General features: G+C 40.6%; 2 protein-coding genes across 7 annotated transcripts in view; both read left to right on the forward strand.

Annotated features, from left to right (window-relative positions):
- Positions 1 to 13,607, forward strand: part of ptpn4a (protein tyrosine phosphatase non-receptor type 4a) — an 85,802-nt gene extending 72,195 nt beyond the window's left edge. For all 4 annotated transcript variants that reach the window (XM_037790321.1, XM_037790322.1, XM_037790319.1 and 1 more), the window contains exons 16-27: positions 3,119 to 3,278; positions 4,039 to 4,122; positions 4,380 to 4,436; positions 4,668 to 4,824; positions 6,221 to 6,387; positions 6,622 to 6,712; positions 6,874 to 6,935; positions 8,613 to 8,759; positions 9,751 to 9,879; positions 11,910 to 12,058; positions 12,312 to 12,447; positions 12,557 to 13,607. In XM_037790321.1, the coding sequence (XP_037646249.1) occupies positions 3,119 to 3,278; positions 4,039 to 4,122; positions 4,380 to 4,436; positions 4,668 to 4,824; positions 6,221 to 6,387; positions 6,622 to 6,712; positions 6,874 to 6,935; positions 8,613 to 8,759; positions 9,751 to 9,879; positions 11,910 to 12,058; positions 12,312 to 12,447; positions 12,557 to 13,033 (1,816 nt within the window). In that variant the 3' untranslated portion in view covers positions 13,034 to 13,607. The remainder of the gene's footprint in view (positions 1 to 3,118; positions 3,279 to 4,038; positions 4,123 to 4,379; positions 4,437 to 4,667; positions 4,825 to 6,220; positions 6,388 to 6,621; positions 6,713 to 6,873; positions 6,936 to 8,612; positions 8,760 to 9,750; positions 9,880 to 11,909; positions 12,059 to 12,311; positions 12,448 to 12,556) is intronic.
- A 5,490-nt stretch (positions 13,608 to 19,097) lies between these two features.
- Positions 19,098 to 24,847, forward strand: part of epb41l5 (erythrocyte membrane protein band 4.1 like 5) — a 43,776-nt gene continuing 38,026 nt past the window's right edge. For 2 of the 3 annotated variants that reach the window (XM_037789316.1, XM_037789317.1), the window contains exons 1-2: positions 19,099 to 19,268; positions 21,246 to 21,457. In XM_037789316.1, the coding sequence (XP_037645244.1) occupies positions 21,275 to 21,457 (183 nt within the window). In that variant the 5' untranslated portion in view covers positions 19,099 to 19,268; positions 21,246 to 21,274. Of the gene's footprint in view, positions 19,269 to 21,245; positions 21,458 to 24,847 lie in introns of all 3 variants that reach the window. The other variant, XM_037789315.1, reaches the window with a different exon arrangement.

The raw sequence follows: 24,847 nt of genomic DNA on the forward strand, positions 1-24,847 counted from the left end.
TCAGAGTGATTAAGTAACATTACAGTGGTAGTTCCGCTGCCTACAAAGCTAAACACACACGCCAAGTTGTTGGCTCATCGCTCTGTTACAGAGCCAAACGATGACATAATCACCTGCTCTCTCTTCCTCAGACAACACACACGCACACACGCACACACACACACACACACACACACACACACACACACACACACACACACACACACACACGCACACACACACACACACATACTCACACACACACACACACTCACACACACACACACATTACCCATCCATATTATTTTATTGGCTTTATGTGATTTGTCCATCATGATAGTCATAGCGCTGCACAATTAATCCTTTAACAAATATTGCAATTTCTTCCTCATCCTGTGATTTGAAAAAGCAATAGGTCATTAATTGCTCGACCATATTTTTATGTAATTTGCAGACAAAATAATCAAAGACGTGACAATGATTGTTCTCGTGTATGCGTGCTGTTATTGTCCACACCCACATTCAGCCTGTAGCACAAAAGCTATTCACCATAATGTTATTATAATGTAAGATTAAACTGAGCTGTTTACACGATGCCTTTACTTGATAACTTTCTGTAAATAGAGCTCATTTAGACAACCACTGCATGGCAGGAAAAGGGGAACCTGGTGAGCAGTTTCGGCATCCCAAGTTCCCAATCTCCCAATTTTCTTGCCTGAATAGTTTTTCCGGTCTGTTGAGAAGATTAGTTTATCCATGAAAAACCCCAAAGATGAGAAAAGAAATCCTTTAGGGTGGGCTGGACCTTCCTAATCTCAGATATTACTATTGGGCTGCAAATATTCCAGATATAGTTCACTGGTTACAATTTTCCAAAAGTAGATTATTGTTAAAAGAAACGTGCTTCGCTTTTGTGACTCCGAATTACCTCCTCCGCCAACCCAATTGTGATGTTCTCTTAAAAGATTTGGTTCCAGTCCAGATTCAATTTGATTGTTTGGGAGATATCAGTTCTAAATCTAATATGTAATAACCACCTCTTTGCTGTAAATAGATCAGTCTGCATTCTTTGGTGAGCATCAGGCATCCTTAATCTTTAACATTCATATACAGTGACTGTATGTTTGCAATCTTAGCTGACACGACTCAAAACTTATTTCAATATTTTCACGTCTGTCACTTCACTCAGGCCCAAATTTCTCCCAACGTTCCTCCCAAGATTTTCCTCCAATAAAAGCTAAATTAGAATCTGCGTTCCCTCCCACAGGCCACAGTTATACGCTGTGTCAGTTCCACACATCAGCAGTACAACAGAGCCATAACCCGCAGACACTCGCTCTATAATGTTCTGTTTTTAGTTGTGTAGAGTGAAAATTATCTGTTTAGCTAACCGCGGCGCACTACAGTGATGGTTTTTGAAAATGCACTGTCTATATTTCCTTGACAGTGTCTGGCAACAAAAAGGTACAATTATATCATATAATATAACACAGCGTTGCATGCAACTGTGTCGGGCCGTTGAATTGTTAAGAGGTTAGTTGATAATAATAAAAGATCTATATACATGACGTCCGTGTATCTATACAATATTGCCATGCAAAAGGTATGCTGTATTGTATATGTTTTTTCCCCCCCCTAGAGCTTAGTGATGTCAGGTGTAGAAAAGGGGTTAAATCTCCTTATACCAGGGCCTTGGCTACGTTGTGGTATGATGTGAAGATACTTTCATATCCGTTTCACCCATCCATGTCGTGTTGAGGAAACACAGTAATGCAGGGAGGATGTTCCGTCTCAGCTCAGGCCTGCTGAAAGCCTGACCTGGTTTTGACCCATAATACATGTTAGTTTCCGTGTGTGTGTTTAAGACACAAAGTGGCACCAGTAGCAGCAGCCAAAACAAAGGCAATGCTCTTTGACTGGTGCTCTCGCCCCTGAGGAGTGCCTGCACACACACACACACACACTTCCAGATACAGACGTAGAGTGAAATGACTGGCTTTTACCCCCCAGAGAGAGAGCCATGATGCTGCTGAAAGCCTTACCTGACTGATCGTGTTGTTTCATCGTACACACTGACTGCCTTTTATTGTCTGGATGATGGAGGGGGGGTTGGGGGTGGGAGGGGTGTTTTCCTTCCTCTTGCAGCCCTTTTATTGAGGTTAATGCATTGTGACTAACACAGTGCTATTAAGCCTCTCTGTCTCTTGCAATCTCTTTCTCTCTCACTCCCCTTTATCTGTTTGTCTCTTTTCCTACCAAAGCACCCACCTCTTTAACAAACACGACAATCTTCAGCTAGACCATTATTACTTATGTCTTTTCCCCGTACCTTTTTTCTGTTTGTACCTTTTGGTTTGCCACTATCTTTAAAGTGCCAGGCTGTTTCCCTCGTTTCCCTCGTTTCATCAGCAGTTATTCTGCCAAACAGCAAGTTTCATTTTTAATTTAACTTTTGTAATGAAGTAATTAGAGATGCCACTTTTTAATGTCCGATACCGCAACCTTGAGTATCTGCCGATACCGATACCAATTCGATACCGTCTTTTTTTACCTCTCTTAAACAACCAAGTTTAATAAATTTAATACTTGAGATACTTTGCAGATTCAGATTATTATTACTAAATACTACTAACTAATAAATTATGATGTATTATTATAGATTAAACTACTCAGCAGTATATTCAACAGTATATTAAAATGAGCTCCACATTTACCAGCTGCAACATTAAAGTGATGAACACTTGCATGCATCATACTTTTGGTACTTTAAGTATATGTTGATGTTAATATTTTTACTTGTGTAGCCTAATATTTTGAATGCCGGACTTTTACTTGTAGCTAGTATTTTCAATTGTACTATTACTACTTTTACTCAAGTAGAGATCTGAGTTTTTCTTCCGATCCGAGACTTGGGCCAGTATCGGACCGATACTGATACAGATACTGAGAATCACATTGGTGCATCACTAGAAGTAATGTTTTGTTCTTTACTTCTATACAAGTGTGATCATGTACAATAGTGATGCAAAAGAGAATAACACCATGGCTGGAACAATCAGATTGGTTGGGAGAAATACTTGTTCCATAAAAAACTAAACTCCCTCTTCCCCCTCTCTCTCTCTCTGTTGACTTCCCTCAGGTCTCCAGAGGGGATAGACGGCCAGCCTCCAGCTCTGCCACCCAAGCAGCTGAGCAGGAAGACCTTGAGCCAGATCATCCAGGCCCACTCCCAGCAGAGCCTCCTGGACAACCACCTCAACGAGATGTACGATGTTCCCGTCAACGCTGATAAGACCACGGTCAGTATGTCACAACAAGACAGTAACACTCGTTACATATTTAAAAAAGGTTAGTAGGATGATAAAGCATTTTAGTAAAATACTCACCCCAGTAGTCCTCTTCAATATATTTGATAAAATGTGTTGCACAAGCGCATGTCCTCAGGAGATTTCATTAAATAAATTGTTTTATATTTATGTGCATTTGGGGGTTCTAAGTAGCAATGAAATTAAATGACAACCTAAGATGCCTCCAATGACTACTTCTCACAATTAAAAAGGTTATTTTATTCTGCAAAGCAATTTTTCTGTTTTGTCAGTTTGTTTTGGTGTTTTTTCTGACCCCAAGTGGCCAAAAATATTTTTTTTTGCTGCTTTAAATCCTTTTTTTAAAACAATATGTTTGAGATTTTCATATACTATAATATATATTTCAATACAGTCAATAGAAACAGCATCAGCCATCAATTCCTCCCCACGCCCACATGTCCATAATGGAAAAGAAAAATAGATTAAATAAATAAATAAATAAGATAAATAAGTAAATTAATTAATTGCTGCTTTAAATCTTGATCTTATATTGAAGAGGTGGAGTTTGTATTCCAGTCAAGTGCAAATTTACTCTTAATGCAACAGTAGAACCGGGTAAAACAATATACAGTTTCTCAACTATAAAACAAGTAGTATTGCCTAGTGTTAGAGCCAGAGCCCCAGAGGAGGATGGTTTGGAGGAAAGCAGTATGTGAATCTGATGCATCTGTATCCCAATTTGCTCCTGCAGCTAAATGGAGTTGTCCCTCATGATAATCTGGTTCTGATCAAGATGAGACCTGATGAACACGGACGTTTTGGCTTCAATGTCAAGGTGAGAGCTGATAATAATTGGGACACAATCGGAAAAAGTCTGTTCATGGACCACCTATCGTTTTTTTGTTCCTTGGTTCATCTCTTCATTTATCTTGTCTTCATTTCCCCACTTGTTTATGCCAACTAGTCAAAATCCTTGGCACAAATTGTCTGCATGCATCATGACCACTTCTTGCCTAAACTGCTCCCTAGAAAGAGAGAAAATGTGTGCAACGCTTTGTGCTGGCAACTGATCTTGCCTGTGTGTGTCTTCAGGGTGGAGCTGACCAGAAGATGCCCATCATTGTGTCTCGAGTGGCTCCGGGAACATCGGTAAGTCAACAACCACCACATATAGTCAGTAGATGACTAATGAAACAAATGCAGCCTCACAAATTGCCACTATCTTCTCATATGTGAAGACATTTCCCCCCCTACTAGAGACATTTTATCAAACTAAACATGTTACTAATCTAATAATGATGTTATGCCACCGTACTCAATGTGTCTCCATTTGTCTCTTCTCCATCTCTCTTCCTCCTCTTCCTCTCTTTCCCTCTTCAGGCCGACCTGTGTGTTCCTCGACTTAACGAGGGCGACCAGGTGGTGTTAATTAACGGGCGGGACATCTCTGACCACACCCACGACCAGGTGGTCATGTTCATCAAAGCCAGCTGTGAGAGCCACTCTGGAGAGCTCATCCTATTGGTCAGACCGAACGGTGAGTTGTTCCCATTGGTTGGATAAACTGTATCACTTTTACCTTTTGGCACTGACAGTCACATGTGTGAAATTCGCAGTATCGCGATCTGCGAGTTCAACTTTGGTGATTTTTGACTGGCAAAGTCGCAGCCTCGACCAATGACAAAGAAGAGTGTGTCTGTGTCAAACTAGTGTTTTAATAATTTATAAATATCCCACAATGCAGTGTGGCAGTGGAGACAACGTTCATAACAGATGTTAACGGACATCTCTGTAACGTCAATGTGTTACCATGGTTACACATCTCCAACCGGCAAGGAGGCTCTTAGGAAGTGACGACGTAAATTACCCCTCAGTGCGTCCGAAAAGATACATATTACTGTTTATTCACACAAAAGTATGTTGAACGATAGTACACAGTGTAGTGCATAGTATGTGATTTCGGACGAAGCCCTCGTGTAAATCATTGCTAGGAAACATCTCTAGCGCTGTCCAATCAAAAGCAATCAACAGTGTAAACAGGAAATCACTGTAGCATCACAAGCTGTGACATAACTGCCATAAATAACAACATTATAAACCTTATTTCACGGTCTTCCTCAACAGATAGAGTTTGCTCTGTTGTCATGGAGATGGCTGAGTTATCATCTCATGAGTATGAAAATTAATTTTTTCATATATCAGGTCATATATTTGCATTTTTTCAGTTGTTTCAGCCAGCTACATCATCACAGGTTCATCTGTTAGTTACTGGGCGTAAACATTTAGTAACAGCTAATCTCTACTTTGTGTGGTGCAACACATTTTAATACAGTGATGCACGGTTCTCCGATTTGTAAACACTAAACTAGACAAAGCGTAACACACGGCCAGCTGGTTCAGCCCACTCCTGAAGATTAACAGCTACACATCTGGTCAGCAGTCTTCTTCTGTTCTGTTCTGGACTGTTCACTCTCACTCTTGTAGTTTTATAGGACAATGTATGAAGTTGTTCATTTAGCTTTCTGTACATCTCAGCTGTATGTGTTCACCGTGTCGAATGACGGCAAATCATTTCCTTTAATCTGCATCAGAGAAATGGGAGGGGAGCTTTTAAAGATGATGGAAATTCTTGGTATTTTAACTGGGTCAGAGAGAGATTTATGTATTCTCTCCTCTCTTACATCACAGTAGATATATGATTGCATCAATGTATTGAATGCCTGGCAATTTACATTATTTGATTTAGCTGTTTCTCTGAAATGTCGGCATGTAGATATTTGCATGAACTATATATTCCTTTAGCTGTGACTAGTTTATCTTGTTTTCCTTCTTCATTATGAACTTAACGGTAAATGAACTCCCCCGGGCCTCAACCTACATAAAACAGCTGTGTGTATATAAACTGTGACATATTTCTCCTCTGTCCCATTCAGCCATCTATGACGTGGTGGAGGAGAAGGTGGACTCGGAACCAGATTTTCAGTATATCCCTGAGAAGTCCCCTCAGGACCCCGCCCAGCTAGACCAGCATGCTTTGAGGGACTCCATGGTCACACTGAAGGAGGGCCTGATCGGTGGAGCCATACTGGCACAGTTTGATGTGAGGAGAAAGAGACAAACTTGTGGAATTGTTTTTGATTGGTTGATGGCTTTTTATTTTTGTCACACATTTCTTTCCTCCTTCACATTCCTGTAACTTCCCCATTTTCAAAGGGGTCCCTTGAACTCTGACCTCAAGATATGTAAATGAAACATTCACAACCTATAAGATTAAATAAAGTCTTTGACACAAATTTGTTAATATATATATATATGTGTGTTCCTTTTCTTACAGCAACTGTACAGGAAGAGGCCGGGGATGACCATGCTGTGTGCCAAATTACCTCAGAACGTTTCCAAAAATCGCTACAGAGACATCTCTCCATGTACGTGACCGCACACGGTTCTCTGTTTTCTGTTGTGTTTAAATATGTACCAACATTGTTCCTTCCCTTCTCTCTTCTCCATGCACGTTTGTCAATAGTTTCTTTGTTTTTCTCCATCTGTAATTTTCACTCCCTTCTCTTCTTCTTCTCTCCCTCTGCAGATGATGCCACGCGGGTCATTCTGAAGAGCACAGATGACTACATCAATGCAAATTACATCAATGTGAGTTTGTTCCTCCTCGTTTCTCTCTCTTTCATCCCTCCATCAGTATCTCTGCGTTCTGCTCGTCTGAGACGTAGTGGGTGGTCTGTTGTGCTAACCATCAAAACACATGTTGAAACACTATGGTCGTTGTACTGGTGAATGAATTAACCACATGAGCCTCACAAGCGGATAACATCGTGAGTTAATGTTTTGCATGTTTTTGAGTCAGTTAAGCTATCAGCAGCTTGTGGATGTTATTCATTTAAGCCCCTTTCAGACATCTGTTTAAGTAATGCCTTTCTGGAAGTTACATAAATGCCCTGTGATGTTTGTATTAAACATGGTGGGACCTTTACAGATAGAGTAGCACACTGAGAAACAGCAGTGAGTTGGAAAATATGGTGGAAGAACAGTATTCTCAGTTTTCTCACAGGATGCATCAAAGATGGATTTTTAAAACTGTTCTTTTTCAGTTGAATGATTGTTTATCTCTTATCTCTAATTAATGATCATTGTGAGCGTGAAGGACACAGCTTCTCACTCGTCTAATCAACCCTTTACATCCACTAATACATTTTCTCATTAATGTCATCATTTATTAGATGAAACACATCTTGCTGCTTATTGTGAATCTGACAGGGCCCAGGCATACAGTTAAAAATGACAGTTGTTATTCTCATTTAGTTTCCTCTGTATGTGAAGTGTTTGGATATTCATCGAGCTGGCATTGATGAAAGTTTAGAGAGAATGATGGTCTGATGGTTGTTAGGGCTGCAACTAACGATTATTTTCATTGTTGAATAATCTGTCGACTGTTTTCTCAATTAATCGATTAGTTGTTTGGTCTAGAAAATGTCAGAAAATGTCGATCAGTGGTTCCCAAAGTCCGGGGGTGACGTCCTCAAATGTCTTGTTTTGTCCACAACTCAAAGATATTCAGTTTACTGTCATAGAGGAGTAAAGAAACCAGAAAATATTCACATTTAAGAAGCTAAAGTCAGAGAAATTTCACTTTTTTTTCTTTAAAAAATACTCACACAGGTTAATTGATTATCAAAATAGTTGGCGATTAATTTAGTAGTTGACAACTAATCGATTAATCCTTGCAGCTCCAATGGTTATAGTAGTTTTCTGAGATGTGTTTTCCTCTCTTGCGCCTCATTGTGTGGTAAAAAGTATCCATGAAAGCACATTTATTCGACTGATTTGACATGAGAAGAATCTCCTCGAGAACCTGATTTTATCTGTGTCAACAAGAAATTAAAATCAAATGTGCAGCAGTGCTCTTTAGAAGTTGGACCAAGACGCACAATTAATATGTCTCTGTTTACTTAACCTTGTGCTGCTGTAACGTCGGCGTTGTGGGATGGCATTCAATTAATATTTTAGTGCCATGATAATGTTTCTGGGTCTGACCTTGTAAGTGACTCAGAGGCTTATTCAAACAGGAGACCAAGCGCTGCTAACACGTTAAAGTATTGAAGAGCATGTCTGGAAGGGGCTTGATTTATTTTTTGGCCAGACTTGAAGTGGTTGTACCTTTTTTAGAGTAACCTGAGAACATTTGGCTCTCTGCACTGCAGAAAACACACAAAGCAAATCCTTTCAATTGAAAATAATTTAGAAAGAGTAGCTGTAAAGGGAGATCCTTGCAACCTAATATCTCTGTATGTGTGTCTCTGTCTCTCTCTGTAGATGGAGATTCCAGCATCGAGTCTTATAAACCGCTACATAGCGTGCCAGGGCCCCCTGCCCAACACCTGCCCCGACTTCTGGCAAATGACGTGGGAGCAGGGCTCGTCTATGGTGGTCATGCTGACTACACAGGTCGAGAGAGGACGGGTATGTAGACTGGAAACCACAAACAGTATGGACTGCAGCATGATGGAAAAAACATATTTTTTTGTTGCCAGGGAATCTATTGAAACCTTTACTGTACATGTGGCATTGCTGGCCGCAACTACACAATATAGCTTGACACTGACAACATAAAGAGAGGGCTGCATCGCTTTGAATTTAGCGAGCCTAATAAAACCCAGGTTTGCCATTTGTAGAATCTAGGGCTGTCTGTTGTCTATTCTGGACAATATTTGTCATTGTTTTGTGTTGTTAATTGATTTCCAATAATAAATATATACATTCATTTGCATAAAGCAGCATATTTGCCCACTCCCATGTTGACAAGTATTAAATACTTGACAAATGTCCCTTTAAGGTATATTTTGAACAGATAAAAAATGGATGATTAATCGCGATTAACTATTTTAATCGATTGACAGCCCTAGTAGAATCCCAATCTCTGGTACTGAGTAAGTCTGTTAAATGTCAAAATAATGACGGTGTATCATGAAATACACGTCTCTCAATCTCAATTCTTCTGTCACAATATTTCATCATTTACAACACTGTTTTTATGCAACTTCTTCTTCATCTTTTGTTCATTCGAGCATTATTCATGATACACAAAGTGAGTAAAAGTTCTGTAACTGTGAAAACAATAGAACTAGGATCCCTTAATCATCAAACTAGGTGTGAATTTGCAAATATGCAGAGTTTGATAATTCTCTTGACATTAGAAAGAATTGTTTAGTTGCAAAAGGAAACTTTGAGAATCGTCATCTTTTCTACATGCCACTGGAGGTTTTTAATGATCCCAGATGGACTGAATGTATTTTATATGCTATATGTTTGTGTATTATGATAGCAAAGAACAGTTGGCTAGCTTAAGAGAGATGCTATTCTGTAGCAGAGCCTGACCTCTGACCCCAGTTGTGGCGTGTTAAAGTGAATTAAATGTTCAGTTGTAAACAGAATACTGTGTCTGTGTTTACAGGTAAAGTGTCACCAGTATTGGCCCAATCCAGACAGCAGCACCACCTACGGAGACTTTACAGTAACGTGCCACAATGAAGAGGGCAACTCTGCCTTCCTGGTCCGGGAGATGACTCTCATGCACACACAGGTAGTCACACACACACACACACGTTTACTTGTTTATGTTGAAATCAGGTGTTCTAGTGGCGGAGCGTCATAAAAAACTTCATTCAAACTTGACAGAAACTAAATAAAACTCACCAAAACCATCGTCGTTGGTCTTTCCAAAAATCACCAACTCCGGTTTGAGTTCGATGTGAAAATATGCCGGCTCTGCACTCTGTTTCCCCCCCGCTGTCTCTCTCTCTCTGCCCGCTGAGCAGCTGAGCATCTCTCGTTCATCAGAGGCAGACCATTAAACTAGCTAAATAAAATCACAAATGTCATCTAGCCCCATCGCTTACTGTTGTTTTTATTTTAAAGAACCTCTCGCCTGCCTTCCTGCTTTCGGCTTTCACACCTGATGCGAACCGTACCTGAGTACACATGAACCGTACTCCACACCACCTTTTCAAGTGGACTCGAGTATGGATTAACGAACCGTGCCCGAGTACGGAGCGTTCACACTAATCAAACGAGCTGGACTTTGGGGTCAAGTGTGATCGGATCCGGGTCCCTGATGTGAAAGCGCTCTTACTCTAACCCTAACCTTAACCACTGACCCAGAAATCAGCTTTTTTCCAAATTGGGGACACAGCTTTTGTCCCCTATTAACCGGTCTTTAGTCTGAAATGTGTCCCTGAAGGTAGCCTAAGTCAGGAACACGCACACACACTCAAAAGGGAAAAAACAGGGAAGGAAAATTAGGAGCAAATCAGAGGAACAAGAGAGTGAAGCGGCGCAGGATAGCGAGGAGGCCGAAGGCATCACAGAGGGAGACGCTGGGTCCAATCAAAGCGAGGGACCAGCGTGTCTCAGGAAGGATGAGCCGCTGAGGACCCCGAGGAGGTGTGTTGCCATAGTGACCAGTGTGGGCTGTTCTTTTTCTGGCTCCCTCTGCTGCATGCGGGCCACGTATTGGGATCTCTGGTTACCATGACAACCTAACCACCCTAGTCAGTCACATTGCTGAAATAGAGAGAGAGAGAGAGGAGCAGAGAGTGGGACGACGATAGTTTGAAAAACAGAAATGGAGAATGTTAGTTTGTCTTATTTTGACATTTGAAGCCTTCTTATGTCAACATCATTGTGTCATGTGATAAATTTGACACACCCACGCCGGTATTGAGGACTAAATCAAATTGAAAATGAACTTTTAATGGAGGATGAAATGCTCCTGCTGTTTCCTCATCACGTCCTGTTCTCTGTGTTTTCCTGATTACTTCCCCGTGTGTGTTGCCCATGCATCATGACCTTTGAAATATATGGCTGTAGGAGGCAATTAGCATTCTCCTCTGCCTGTGATTGTTGCCATGGAGATAGATGTGTTACCATGGCGATGCAGCGAGGCAATATTAAAGAGGAACACAGGGGCTCTGAGTCGCACATGAAACAGCGGTCAGTGGTTATCTGCTGTAGGTTCTGTATGTGTGTAAAAGTCGTCATTATGTTGGGTTTAAATCTCGCTAATTCTTTATTTTCTTATTCACTGAGTGCACATTACCTTGCTATACTATCCTCTTTGTCTGTTTTTCTTTCCCTGTGACAAAATGTGACATATATTTATTTATAGTTTGATCGCAGCAACATAAAAATGTACATTTTGTAGCAGAAAATATTGTCTTCAGTATCGGGGGTTTAATAAAATTGGGAAAGAACAACGCGAATCACCAAGTGGTCCAGCAGAGAGGAAGAAAATAAAACCACTGTTTGTTATTCACACTGCTCGTTTCATAACACGTTTAAAGGCCATAATTACACAAACAGGGTGCTGTGCAGTCTCCCCCTAGGACGCAGAGCTCAATGAAACATGCTAGGAGGTCGCCCACATGAAATACAATAACTTGTTTTGGGTTCTGAGGATGAGTGATATCTGAGAATAATTCATTACTCCGTAAGCTTGGGTCTTGACTGAGGTGAGACCGTTTGTTTCCAGTAATAAAGAAGCTTTTCTGAAAGGCAGTGCATAATATAATTTGTCTTCTTCTTTTCCTTCTCTCTGTGTGTGTGTGTGTTCAGAGTGAGCAGGAGAGAGAGCTTACCCAGATCCAGTACCTGGCTTGGCCGGACCACGGCGTCCCCGATGACTCCACTGATTTCCTGGACTTTGTATCTCTGGTACGGACCAAACGGGCCGGACAAGACCAGCCGATGGTGGTACACTGCAGGTACAGTTACTCTTTCTTTGAATTATCTGAAGTGGTGGATCCATTATCGACTGTTTGGTGTGTTGTTTGATGTTGATTGACTGACAGAGTCCTAGACATAGACCAGTGTTGTGTGTGTTTTGGTCTCTGTGTGTTGTACTGTCCGGTGTTTGGTATATTTTGATGCCTGTGTGTTGTACTGACCGGTGTTGTGTATATTTTGGTCTCTGCATGTTCACAGACTCTAATTCTCTGTCGTCCGTCTTTTTTCCAGTGCTGGGATTGGTCGGACAGGGGTTCTGATCACCATGGAGACGGCGTTGTGTCTAATGGAGTGCGGTCAGCCAGTGTATCCTCTAGACATCGTCAGGACCATGAGAGACCAGAGGGCCATGATGATACAAACACCTGTATGTAGACACATTCATCTGTCTGTCTAGCTGCTTTCAGACACTTTAAACCAGCAGCTGAAATCTCTCTCTCTCTCTGTCTCTCTCTCTGTCTCTGTCTCTCCATCAGAGTCAGTACCGCTTTGTATGTGAGGCCATCCTGAGAGTCTACGAGGAGGGCCTCGTCAAACCATTCAAGACCGTCGTCTACCAGCTGAGAGACAAGGTGGACGAGGAGAGGGAGGAGGAGAGGAAAGCAGGAGGAGCAGCATCAGAGATGGAAGAGGGGGAGTCGGCTGTGGTGGAGTTGCTGGAAGGAGGTCTGGATGAAGAGGATGATGACGACGAAGAGGTGGAGGTGCTGGATGTGGGGGAAGTGACAGAAGAGGATGAAGAGGAGGAGGAAGTGGAGGAGCATAGCGTTGCAAGCGTCACAAGCGTCGCAAGCGTCGCAAGCGTCGCAAGCGCCGCTAGCGCCACCAGTGCTGCGAGCGCCGCCAGCGCCAATAGCGCTGCAAGCGCCACCAGCGCCAGCGCTGCAAGCGCCACCAGCGAGACCAGCGTGAACCCTGATCCTGACCCTGACCCTGATCCTGCTAACCCTTGACTTTAGACGTTTGGCAGTTGTCGGGGGTTACCAGGAGGAGGCCAGGTGGCCGGAGGAGAGAACAAAAGCACTGTTGCACTTTATGCTGACAAAAATGGAAAAAAGACACACAAACGAACAAACAAACGTGAAAGTCGTGGACAAGCTAGAATAAAAAAAGAAACCCAGCTGTGTTGAATAGGTACCATTAGGGGATATTGTATGTTCAGGGTAAACGAAAACAGTCTACAAAGAATGAAAAGATAAAAGTACGAGAGAATAAAAGTGGATGGGGAATTGCTGTAGTGCCATAAGTACGAAGGGGAAGGGCTGCCCCCGTCGATGGGAAGTTTTTTTTTTCCTCAAAGGGTCGCCCTGCCCCCTTCTGAGCGAGTCTGCCAGACGGACCTGCCTTTTTTTAGTGTCCTTTTAGCTGATAAAGAGATATACCTTATCTTTTGTTCCTCAGAAAGAGTATTTATTGTGTTTTAGTTTGTGTCAAACCCTGTCCACTGAACAAAAAAAAAACTTGTATGTTTGTTTGTATGAATCTAGAGCTTCATGCTTTCCTGATTAAATCTTAGGTAGTAAAGTAGTGTGATTCCTCTTCTTCTAACTACTTCTTTATTTCTTTTGCTTTTCGTGGAGAAAAAAAAATTAATTTATTGTACTTGGGTTTTTATCTTTCTCAGCTTTCTCGTCTAAGTTTCTGACAGCCCAGACTGACAGATGGACAGCTGAAAGCACTTTGTGTCTCACCTCTTGTTCAAATGCTGTGGCGAGTTGTACTCTTGATCCTGCTTTGTGCTGTGTTTTTGAGCTTACAGACACGTGCGCTCTGAAGCGGCCATCGTTTGGCGTGGTGAAGATCATAACTGGTTTACAATCCTCACGGCCAGTGTTTACTGGGCACCTCTCTTTCACTTCTGCCACAGCGGCTACAGCCAGACCTCCCAGTGACATAACGATATGAAATTAAACTTTCAGCTTTGATTGATTATTCAAAACAAATTCACGTCACATTGCGTAACAGCACATTATGAAGGCAGCGTCATAAAGAGAGGCCCCAGTAGACACGCAGCCTCACTGAGTTACAATCTAAGCTATTTCCCAGCCGTCTCCTGGCTGATGAAGCTAAGAAACAAGGCTGAGCTCAGTTCACTTCTCTCATTAAATTCACATGCAGTCAATTAGATATTTAATTCAAACCCTGAAGTGTCCTTGAGCCAGACACTGACAACAAATCCCCGCCGTATGGGAAGCTCTGTGGCTTCTCTCTGATTGGTTCCCCCCTGAACCTGAGAAGCAAATCGTGGTCATATGGTGCCTTCAAATGAAACTCGTGAGCTTGTGTTTACAACATGGGAAGTAACGTTACTGTCCGTGTCTAGAAGCCACAGAGGCTAACAATTACGCAAGCTAACAAGTGTGTGACATAATGCAGGAAATGCATAATGACAGAGGAAAAAGATGAGGCCGTTGGGAATATCAACATTTTCCTCAGACCTATTAATTATGAAGAAAAACAATATACGACTAAAATTACAATATATTAACTTTTTATGCACCAAAACATGAACTTCGATGGCCTCCGCCATTTCTCACAACATCAACAAACACGTCACAACTCGTGAACTCTGAGCTTTCAGAAACTTTCCACTTACAAGATCGTGAATATGAGAGCGTTCATATGGCATCTTCTCGCGAACACGGTAAACACGACACCATTTGAAGGCACCAAAAGTACCCAAACAAATCAGACACCTGTATGTTTTAATTAGTTCTTGAAAGCTGCTAGAATTTTCATGCAATCAATCGCTTGCTGAATTGACAGTGAACTGATCTCAACCTTAGTGTGAATGGTATAAACGTGACTCCCTCCACTGACCTCCCCTCAGTGTTTACATACAGAGGGTTAATATACATTTGAATCCTGTAAACAGTATCTCTCCTCACACATTTGCAGTTGAGACTGGTGGCTCATCGCTTTGTGCGAGCTGTCGTATGACCCCCAGCATTCAGAGGTCACTGGAGCGGTGCTTTAAACCAACCTTTGCTGTTTAATTTTCTTTCTCAATCTGTCTGATTGTCTGCCAGAGAACAGTTCAAAGAAGCAGCACAAACAGAACATTCAACCAACACTTTTCCTTTTTTTAATTTTATTTTTATTGATCTTTCCCAAACGGTACTTCATTTTAAGGCACATGTTGTTTTAAAGCCGAGATGATGACGTGTTAATAAGAAGTGATGACTTGTATTTTTTAATTCACAAATCCCAGCATCAAGTCTTTTTTTTTTTTTGTCTAAGTACAGGTTTAAATTTGTACTTTACATAGTGGTATGGAATGAAGTGTAGCCTCTTGATAAGTTGAGATATTTTTCTTACGGACTGCTTCGGTACCTGCTGTCATTGGATTCTGCTGGAAAAACCTACTGCTGTGAGTGTGTGAGAGTGTGTGTGTCCTCCTCTTCTTTCTCTCCCTCCTCCATCTCTAACATCTAGTTTGTTAGCTGTCTGGTCTAAGCCTGCTTGTCCGTTAACTGGAATGAAGGGTTGTGCCATAAAAGCCACAAACCTAATCTCACCTGGTCTCAAGTTTTACTGAAGAAACTCAGCTAGAGCCTTCTTGGAGAGTCTTTTTTTTTTGCGTGTGAAACATTTCAAAACCTCCCTTTTAAACAGCTGAATCATACTTTTGCCACACGGAGAGGTGGGATCAAGAAGCTTTCCTCTTCTCTCTCAATTTTTTTATCTCTCCCTCTCCCAAAAAAATCTGCCTCTCTCAGGCAACATCAGTCATTTCAGCAGAGCCCACGCAACATCCACAGTCCATTCTTCTCATTGTTCCTCCCCAGATGCCTCTTCTTTTGGATCATTATACAAGGATCCCACTCTCTCTGCACGGCCTCAAGGCAAATGACACATCTGAGCAGAATACCATGGGTACAGTAGCGCAGAATCAGGCTTGTTTTCCACAGGACGAGAACTTTTTTTTTTTGTTATCGGCAGACCCCTACATGTATGAGCTTCTAATCAAAAGAACAACCGTTCAGCACCCAGTGGCTTCTTATCATCCATTTTTGGATCAAATTTAATTAACGCTGAAGGCCTTGTGACAAAGCCGCATCAATAACAAGTTATTTCTAACAGGAAAATAAAAACTTGGGCCCCGCAGTGAAAAGTTAATAATTGATAAATCAGGGCTGCCAGAGTTTCCATCTGCACAAAATGTCCAGCAACGAGCTGTCTGTGTTCAAAGTGTTTTGTTGTTGACACATAATTGGTAGTGTGTGTGTGCGTTTAGGGTACTGATCAAAGGTAGTGTGGAAGGGGACCAGACGCGGGGAGGGCTCGGGTTAGTTGTATTTTTGTAAAGATGAAAACAGCTCTAGTCGGGTAGAGACAGGACAGCACTTTGTAGAAGGCTGAGTGGCAGGTAGTGCTACTGGAGAAAAATTTGGAGACATAAAGCATTGTTTTTTTTTTTAATTTGTCATTTTTATTTTGTTTAAAAACAAGACTAGTAGGGAACAAGAAAAAAAAAAAAGAACTCCTAACTACACAGTGCCACTTGTTAATTTTGTGTAAATAATACTAGACCATGTAAATACAATGTTGTATATGAAAAAAAAATCTTTAAAATAAAAGGGAAAATCAATTGTGAGCAGAAAGATTTTGTTTTGATTTTATTTTTGATTTCTTTTCCTTTTTTGGATGATTCAAATGTGACACAACTGGTGTGTATTTCAAGACTGCTATTTCAAAAGTTTTTGTTTTGTTTGAGACGTAATCTATAACAGCGAGTGTATATATAATGAAACACAAAATACTGAGAAATGTTTTACCGTATTATACCCTTGGTTAACTCCTACCTGTGTCATAAAAACCTTTGTCCTCAGTTGCTTGTTTCTTTCTGGTATCATGGTTTTTACGGCGCTTTGTCTATGAGCTCGATTGTGAACAATTGAAGCTTGTCTGTCAAAGCATGGAGACGTGGATTCAGATCAACTGGCTTTTCCACACTGTAAAAGTGAGGTTGGGCAATGACAGAGAGTGAGCAGCGAGCAGGTGAAAGAGATGCTGAAGACCTCGACCACAACCACTTGTTTTGTATTTTTGATGTTTGAGATTTAACAAAGAAAAATACAAACACACTGACAGAAGAAGGCTTTTCAAGAGCAAAAAGAAAATCGTTTTTCAGTTGTGAAAGAAGGTTTTCTAGTGAAACAAACGGCTTTCCCACTGCCTTGAAACAAGCCAACCTTAAAGATTTATGATCATGTCAGATGATCTGATAGAAGAAGGTACTTTGGATCTAACCATCTCCTTTTATAATGGTATTATCGAGCCATAATGGGAGCTATTACTGCACACTAAAGCCCTTAAACAGAAAAAAAGATGCATCTACTGTACTTCTTGTAATGATAACAGTTTTAACACACAAAGGAACAGTCGCCATACTTTCTGACGTATACCAGTGCTCATTTTTAAAGGTGATGCAGTCTTATAATAGTTCAAGAAGGCCTGCTTAAATGTATAGACCACAGCTGGGTTATATGTATACTAGCATATAGTATGAGATTATTAGTATTGTGTGGCGGAGCAGAGGCACATTTTTGAGGGAGTATAACTAGACATTTTGCAGGGTTGAGGGGTGAAACACTGTATCTGCACAGCATATACGCTAGAGCTGGACAATTAATCTATTATTTGTCAACTATTAAATTAATCGGCACCTATTTTGATAATCGATCAATCGGTTTTAGTCTTTTTTTTTTAAGTAGAAATTCTCTGATTCCAGCTTCTTAAATGTGAATATGTTCTGGTTTCTTTACTCCTCTATGACAGTAAACTGAATAGCTTTGTTGAGGACAAAACAAGACATTTGAGGACATCAGCTTGGGCTTTGGGAAACACTGATCGACATTTTTCACCTTTTTCTGACATTTTATAACAAAACAACTAATCAATTCATCAAGAAAATAATCGACAGATTAACTGACAATGAAAATAATTGTTAGTTGCAGCCCTAGTATACGCTGTCCACATACATTTTAGTGATCATGCCATATCGTTGCAGGCAGTTCTTGACAATTGACTCAGACATAAATATGGCTTGTTTATAGTATATACAGTACAGTAGCACCCATAAAGCATCATTTCTGGGGATTTATTTTTGGCAAATATTTTGCGATATTAGATCATTATACTCATTTTCATTGAAAAACAAACCAAACAAAGAACCAAAGTACCAAACATAGATGTTTTCTTAAGTCTGTAGAATCTGATGTGTAGGCCGGGACATCTCAGCACTACAATATTTAATTTGAAACGGTATTTTCCCACACATTTCACCTTTAACTAATATTGCGATTTCCTCCTCATCCTGCAATTTGAAAATTGCAGTAGGCCATATTGCGATTTCAATAAAATTTCGATTAATTGTGCACCCCTAATATTTATTTGAAAATAATAAGGTGAGAGTCAGGATAATGTTGAAAGCAGTGTCCCGCATCCTAGCAGGGATTCAATGTCGTCATAAAGACACTTAAAACATTAAAAATAGTTGTTAAGAGCAGGAAACTAACTCCTTTTACACAGTGCCTGCCAATGCTTAATGACCTCTTAACCCTAAATGAACCACAGGTTAAACAGGTCTGTTAGTTTCTGACCACATTTTTAAACCATTATTCCCTATTATCCAACCAGCAGGAGGTGCTGCTGTCTAATGGTGACAGCACACTGCATGGCTCAAATTCAGAAAATGAATGAGGAGGCCAATTTTCTTAATACTGGAAGTTTTAAATCGCATGACAATTATTTCATGAATGTATGATTATTTGTATATAATAATGTATAATTGATTGATTAGCAGGCTTGTTTTATCTGGCCTTGTATTAAAAATATATATATATGAAATGTTGAATATAATCAGCCAGGGCAACAATAATTTAAGTGTTTTTAGGTAATAAAAAAAATACAAAAAAGCAAACTTTAACTAACCATTCCAGCTCAAACTAAAAAAAGGTGTGTCTCTTTAAATATGCTAATTACCTTTTTGTTAGGGATTTATCGTGACGTCACATCCGGAGTGAAGCTCTGCCTCCTACTTTTTGTTGGGACCTGGGAGAGAAAATCACCCGCAGAGGTAAAAAACAACAAGTTACAAACCATGGAAACGTACGAGGCTGCTGTTTAGTCGTCTACAATGCAAGCGGACATGCTTTCACCGTGAATTCATACGAGGAGGTCTTTGTAAGTATGCATTTATATCCTCCAGCAGACATCCACAAACAAGTGGCTGCGGAGCAAGTGTATGTCTCTCTGAGCAACAAGGCGGCGCTTGTTTTACTGTACGGGACCCGCTGGTGTGGTCGGAGTCTCGTGCATTCTGTTCTATTCTTCACTAACGGTTAGAGCTTGTGTTGTAAAACAAGCGCACACCTGTTGCTTACACTGGTAACGTTACCTCAGGCCTCACAGTTGTGAAAATAAAGGGATCAAATGTTTATGTTTTGCTTTATTATTATTATTTTAAAAGACTATAGACGTTTTTTTAGCTTGTCTTTTATATTTCAGACTTTGTCAGCGGTTTCTTTTACGACCTTAAACCACAAATAGCAAATATATGATGTTAACGGTTACATCCTTGAAGTCGACTAACGGTCAGCTAACTAACGGTCGACTAACGGTCAGCCAACTTTTTTAAATTAATTTAGCTAGCTAAATGTGTAAACTCCAGCTCAAATATCTTCTTTTTTCTTGCTTTGCTTCTTGTATTCGTCGAATTAAGTTGCACAGTAACGTTAAAAGTAATTAAATGTTTAACTATAAGGCGTTTTTACCCTCGTTAGGTTAACGTTAGCTGTATTATAGTAACCGTTATGACACTGAAAACCGTTAGTTCAGTTAACGACCAGTTTTTGACTTGTTAGAAGATGACAGATAACTATCTTGGTTAGCCACCATTTATCTTTGTTTATCACCTGTGACGTCAACAGTCAGTTTACAGACATAAGTGGTAGCTAGGCAATCTATTTAGTTACCAAATGTTAAGACCACATAATAGTAGCAAATTGCCTTGCCTAGACCCAAATATTAGATATTCACACGTTTTTTATCTGTTCAAAATGTACCTTAAAGGGGGATTTGTCAATTATTTAATACTCTTATCAACATGGGAGTGGACAAATATGTTGCTTTATGCAAACATATGTTTATATTTATTATTGGAAATTAATCAACAACACAAAACAATGACAAATATTGTCCAGAAACCCTCACAGGTACTGCATTTAGCATAAAATATATGCTCAAATCAGGCAACAACAGCTGTCAGTGTGTCAGTGTGCTGACTTGACTATGACTTGCTCCAAACTGCATGTGATTATCATAAAGTGGGCTTGTCTGTAAAGGGGAGACTCGTGGGTACCCATAGAACCCATTTACATTCACATATCTTGACAATTTTGCGCAAGTTTCGAGCGTTATTTAGTCTCCTTCGCGACAAGCTAGTATGAGAGTCGTCCAGTTTGGTTTCACAGTGCACAAATTAAAGCAAACCAAATAAAAAAATGCATTTGCTGATGGACATGTGATAAGGAGCACATTTTTGCTTTTTCGTCTCGAGAGCTGCCACTTCTATGCAGGGAATCGCAGACTTTGAAATATTGCTGTCAAAGTGTTTTCACTTTGACTCGGCACCAATCTACTGTGCACATGAATCCCTTCTCCTCCAGTTTATCTCAAATGACTTTATAAATGTCACTATTTTTGCAGACTTTATCTCTTCGGCCTAGATTCAAATAACTTGAGGTCAGAGGTCAAGGGAACCCTTCCTCGCCAAAATTTGGCACAAGTTTGGAGCGTCATTTAGCCTCTTTCGCGACAAGCTAGTATGACATGGTTGGTACCAATGGATTTCTCTTCCCTTTAGCTTTAAAACTGAGCCTGCCACAACCTCCGAAATCACAAGTTGCATTAATTTGTGAAAGAAATAGTGGCGTTAAAACTAATTTGCATTAACACGTTATTATCACGCTAACTTTGACAGCCCTAATATATATATATATATATATATATATGCACCTGTTAGTTTGCAGTTTATGTCAGGTATTCATGGTGGATAACTAGCCAGCTGACATTATAACAATCCACACTAAAAATATGTGAAACTACATCTCATGTTTAATTTCTTATATGTGTTAATATATCTATTCTCTTCTCTTACAGGTGTGGCAGTGTAACCTTCCCTCTCCCCCATGATGCTGAGTTTCCTGCGCAGGACGCTGGGGCGACGCTCCATCCGCAAACATGCAGAGAAAAGTCGGTTACGGGAGGCCCAGCGTGCCGTGACGCACATCCCTGCTGCTGGGGATGCAAAGTCTATCATCACCTGCCGCGTCTCTTTACTGGACGGGACAGACGTCAGCGTTGACCTGCCGGTAAGGAGGGTTGCTATAGTTTGAGCCTTTTAGGTTGTGCCATAGTGTGGATGTTAACAGTGATCACCACCCAGATGCTTGTTAATCTCCAGGCATCATTGTGGAGGTTGTGCATTCTTCTCTACTTGATTGTAGTGAGAAGCAGGGTGTCACAACATTTGGAAGGACTTTTGAATTCACATTTAACTTCAGAGTAACAGCACTTTGGAAGCCCTGAAGAACTTTTAGTGGCTGCACAAGAAGAATGTGTCAGTAGAGCAGTCCTTTTGAGCTATAGTGTGTGTTTGTGCGTGTGCGTGTGTGTGTTGTGGTAGTGTTGCTGATCACCTGTAATACCATGATCCTCTCTGGGGCGAACACACTTAATCACATGACAGCATCACATGACATGTAGGGCTCATCACCAAGTGGACACAGAGCAGAACCAAAGAGTATAGAAGCAAAGAGATGGAACTCCAGTGTTTTTGTTTTTTTACAACAGCCGCTGTTGCCATTTTGGACTGAAAACGCTTATTATATTTATAATATTGTATTGTTCAATACAGGCCATTTTGGTGGAAAATGACAATAGAATAGAAATAATTTTGTTATACTTTTGTATGGATATTTTTTAGGCAGACGTTTTACTGGTGTCCGGTAGTCGCTTTCAGTCCAAAATGGCGGAAGCGTAGCTTTGCTGCTGGGCGCTGATGTTGCAATGGAATGAACAATGGACTTTCACTTCTTGGCAATATATGTTCTTTGGCAGAACTCCACTCCCCCCACTTCTTACTCTCTCTTCTGTCTTTTTTCTCCTGTTTTTCCTCCTTTTCTTCTTTCTCATGTTTATGTTATTTGTTTATTTGTATCGACTTTTCTTAGACAAACACAAAGCTTCTTCTAGGAATAACACCATGTGTCATTTTACACATCATTTTAGAACTGAGGGCATGAATATATGGATGTTTTTCCCTCATGTGATCTTTATTTTTGCTCCTCAGCTCACAGCTCTTTGGGTACCTTTTGTTTTCCACTGGCATTGCATGTGCCAAACCTGCAGCATTCCATCGAGGCCAGTCGGTCTGGTATCTAACTGTCCCAAATGACTCAATCTTATCTTGATCACATGTGATGTCACACATTTTTGAGCATGTCTTAGTGTAAGAGCTGCCAAATCATTAACATGTAATCCTTCCTATGAGCTAAGCATTGTGTGCATAGTGAGGTTATTCAGTCTTTCTTTTAGTGGAATGTTATCTGCTCCGACTGTTTCTCTTTCTCTCTCTCTGTTTCTCTCTCTCTCTCTCTCTCCCTCCCTCTCTCTTTTGGACTGAAGTGATTACTGGAATTTGTACGAGACTGTTTTACCAGTGTTACTTGTTAGTTGGGATTTGTTTGTATTTCCTTTTTCATTTATGGAGTTCATTGACTTCACACTAGCCTAACAATGCTTTCATAAGCCAACATTAAATCCATTTTAATTGAACTCTTGTGCGGTTCGTTTGCGCAGTTGTGAATGCAGTAATCATACTCTTGTGCGGACCAAAACAACCGGTCCGAGACCACGTCTTGCAAGCGGTCTTGGACCAGTTGTCTTGGTACGCACAACAGTACAAGCTCACCAGAACACAGGCTGCCTGTTCGGGTATTTGTTGAGATGGACACAGGTAAACAACATGTTAACATGAGTTGGAGAGGACTGACCTGGACTTCTGCAAAAGTCCGATGTTTGCCTGACATCTAGGCCAAAGAGATAAAGTCTGCAAAAATAGTGACATTTATAAGTCATTCGAGATAAACTGGAGGAGAAGGGATTCGTGTGCACAGTAGATTGGTGCAAAATTTAGCAGTGAGTATTTTGTCATCAGGGCCTTACTTATTTGTAGTTTGCGTGAGTACAATGTGGAATTAATAATTCAGGACTTTTAATTTCTGCTCTAATTTAGAAGATCCAGATGAAAATGCATTTCCCTCCTTCCCGCAGATCCCTGCTGGGGAAATGTGAGCTAAACCAGTAGCGTTGTGTCTAATTAGTTAAGAGAATTGATTCAAGGTAACTTGTGTATATTCACCCTTGAGGGGCCTTGATAGTGTTGAATGTTTTTTTGTTATTGTGGTTGTTCTATGCTGTCTGAGTTGTTCCTAAATGCTCAGATATGATGGGGAACTGAACGTTTATTGGAGGAACAGCACAGAGTACAGACAGATCCTCTGACAGAAGAGAGGGAAGCTGAGCAGGTTTGCAGGGAAACATTGCAGCTTCCCACTATCTGTGTTTCAGCCATGCTTATCATTTAGTCAACCAGACTCTGAGGAAAAAAAGCTAAACTTAGCACATTACTGTCTTTTGCTAGCAATCTTTCTTTGCTTAAGCATACGGTGTAAAAGACTCCAGGGATTGTGGAGTAGGAGTGAATGTTTAACAAAGTTTGGTTGTCAATTAAAATATTATAGTTTCCCTTGTCGTAGTTCGGATTCATGTTGTATTGCTCTGCAAAATACATACATATTTTCTCAATGTTATTGTTTGTTTTGGGGTTAACAAGATTTATGTTACACATTTAATAGTTTGCATATTGGCAGGTGCCGGCTAAACAGTTGTCAAGTCAACTCAAGCTGGCATAAATTTGGAGGACCCCCTGCGAAATGGTGCCGTTTTTCTTTTTTTTCTTTTTAGATGTTCAGGTGGTTGTAAATAGATGCCACAACTGAATAGGGCTCATTCACATGCTTTACTGGCGTTCCAGCTGTGTGTGTGTGTGTCACTAGTATGTAAGGCCACCCAAAGGGTTGCCTCCTAGGGATACCTTTGTTTGGCAGCATCCATGTCCAAACATAATTCCACACAGCCTTATGATTCACATTCCTTCCCATTGAATTTATTTACTTCCTTGTCTTCTCTCTTTATCTTTCTCCACCCATTCCCCACCCTACAGCCACCCACTCTGTCACCTCCTCCATCCTCCTTTCCTCTCATTGTAGACTTATTTTTACATAAAATAAGTCATTCTGTTGATGTTGCTGTCTGTTGAAGCTTGCTTTAACTTATCTCTTGCAGTGTAAACATGGCCCGAACATTATCGCTTACGGAGTATTACTCCCATTTTGGACAGCCATACTATAAATGAACAGTCAAGTGCGTAAAATAATCCAAACCACATGGTTTTCCTTCTTAAAGTCCTCTAGTCGTCCACCTGTCCTAGACATTGTGTTTTGGCCATTTAAAATGGATGCATTACTACGCTGGTTGGTTGGATTAATGGACTTGTAAATTGCCACATCAGATAAATACCTCAATTGTAACTTAAACATTGTGACACTCAGCGTCTGAGAGACAGAGCTGTATGCTCACAGGCAGGCAGAAAGACTGCAAACAGCCCAACAATACTGCAGGCAGTATAACAGGCACAC

This window comes from Sebastes umbrosus, chromosome 13, assembly GCF_015220745.1.
Source record: "Sebastes umbrosus isolate fSebUmb1 chromosome 13, fSebUmb1.pri, whole genome shotgun sequence".
Classification (NCBI taxonomy): Eukaryota; Metazoa; Chordata; class Actinopteri; order Perciformes; family Sebastidae; genus Sebastes; species Sebastes umbrosus.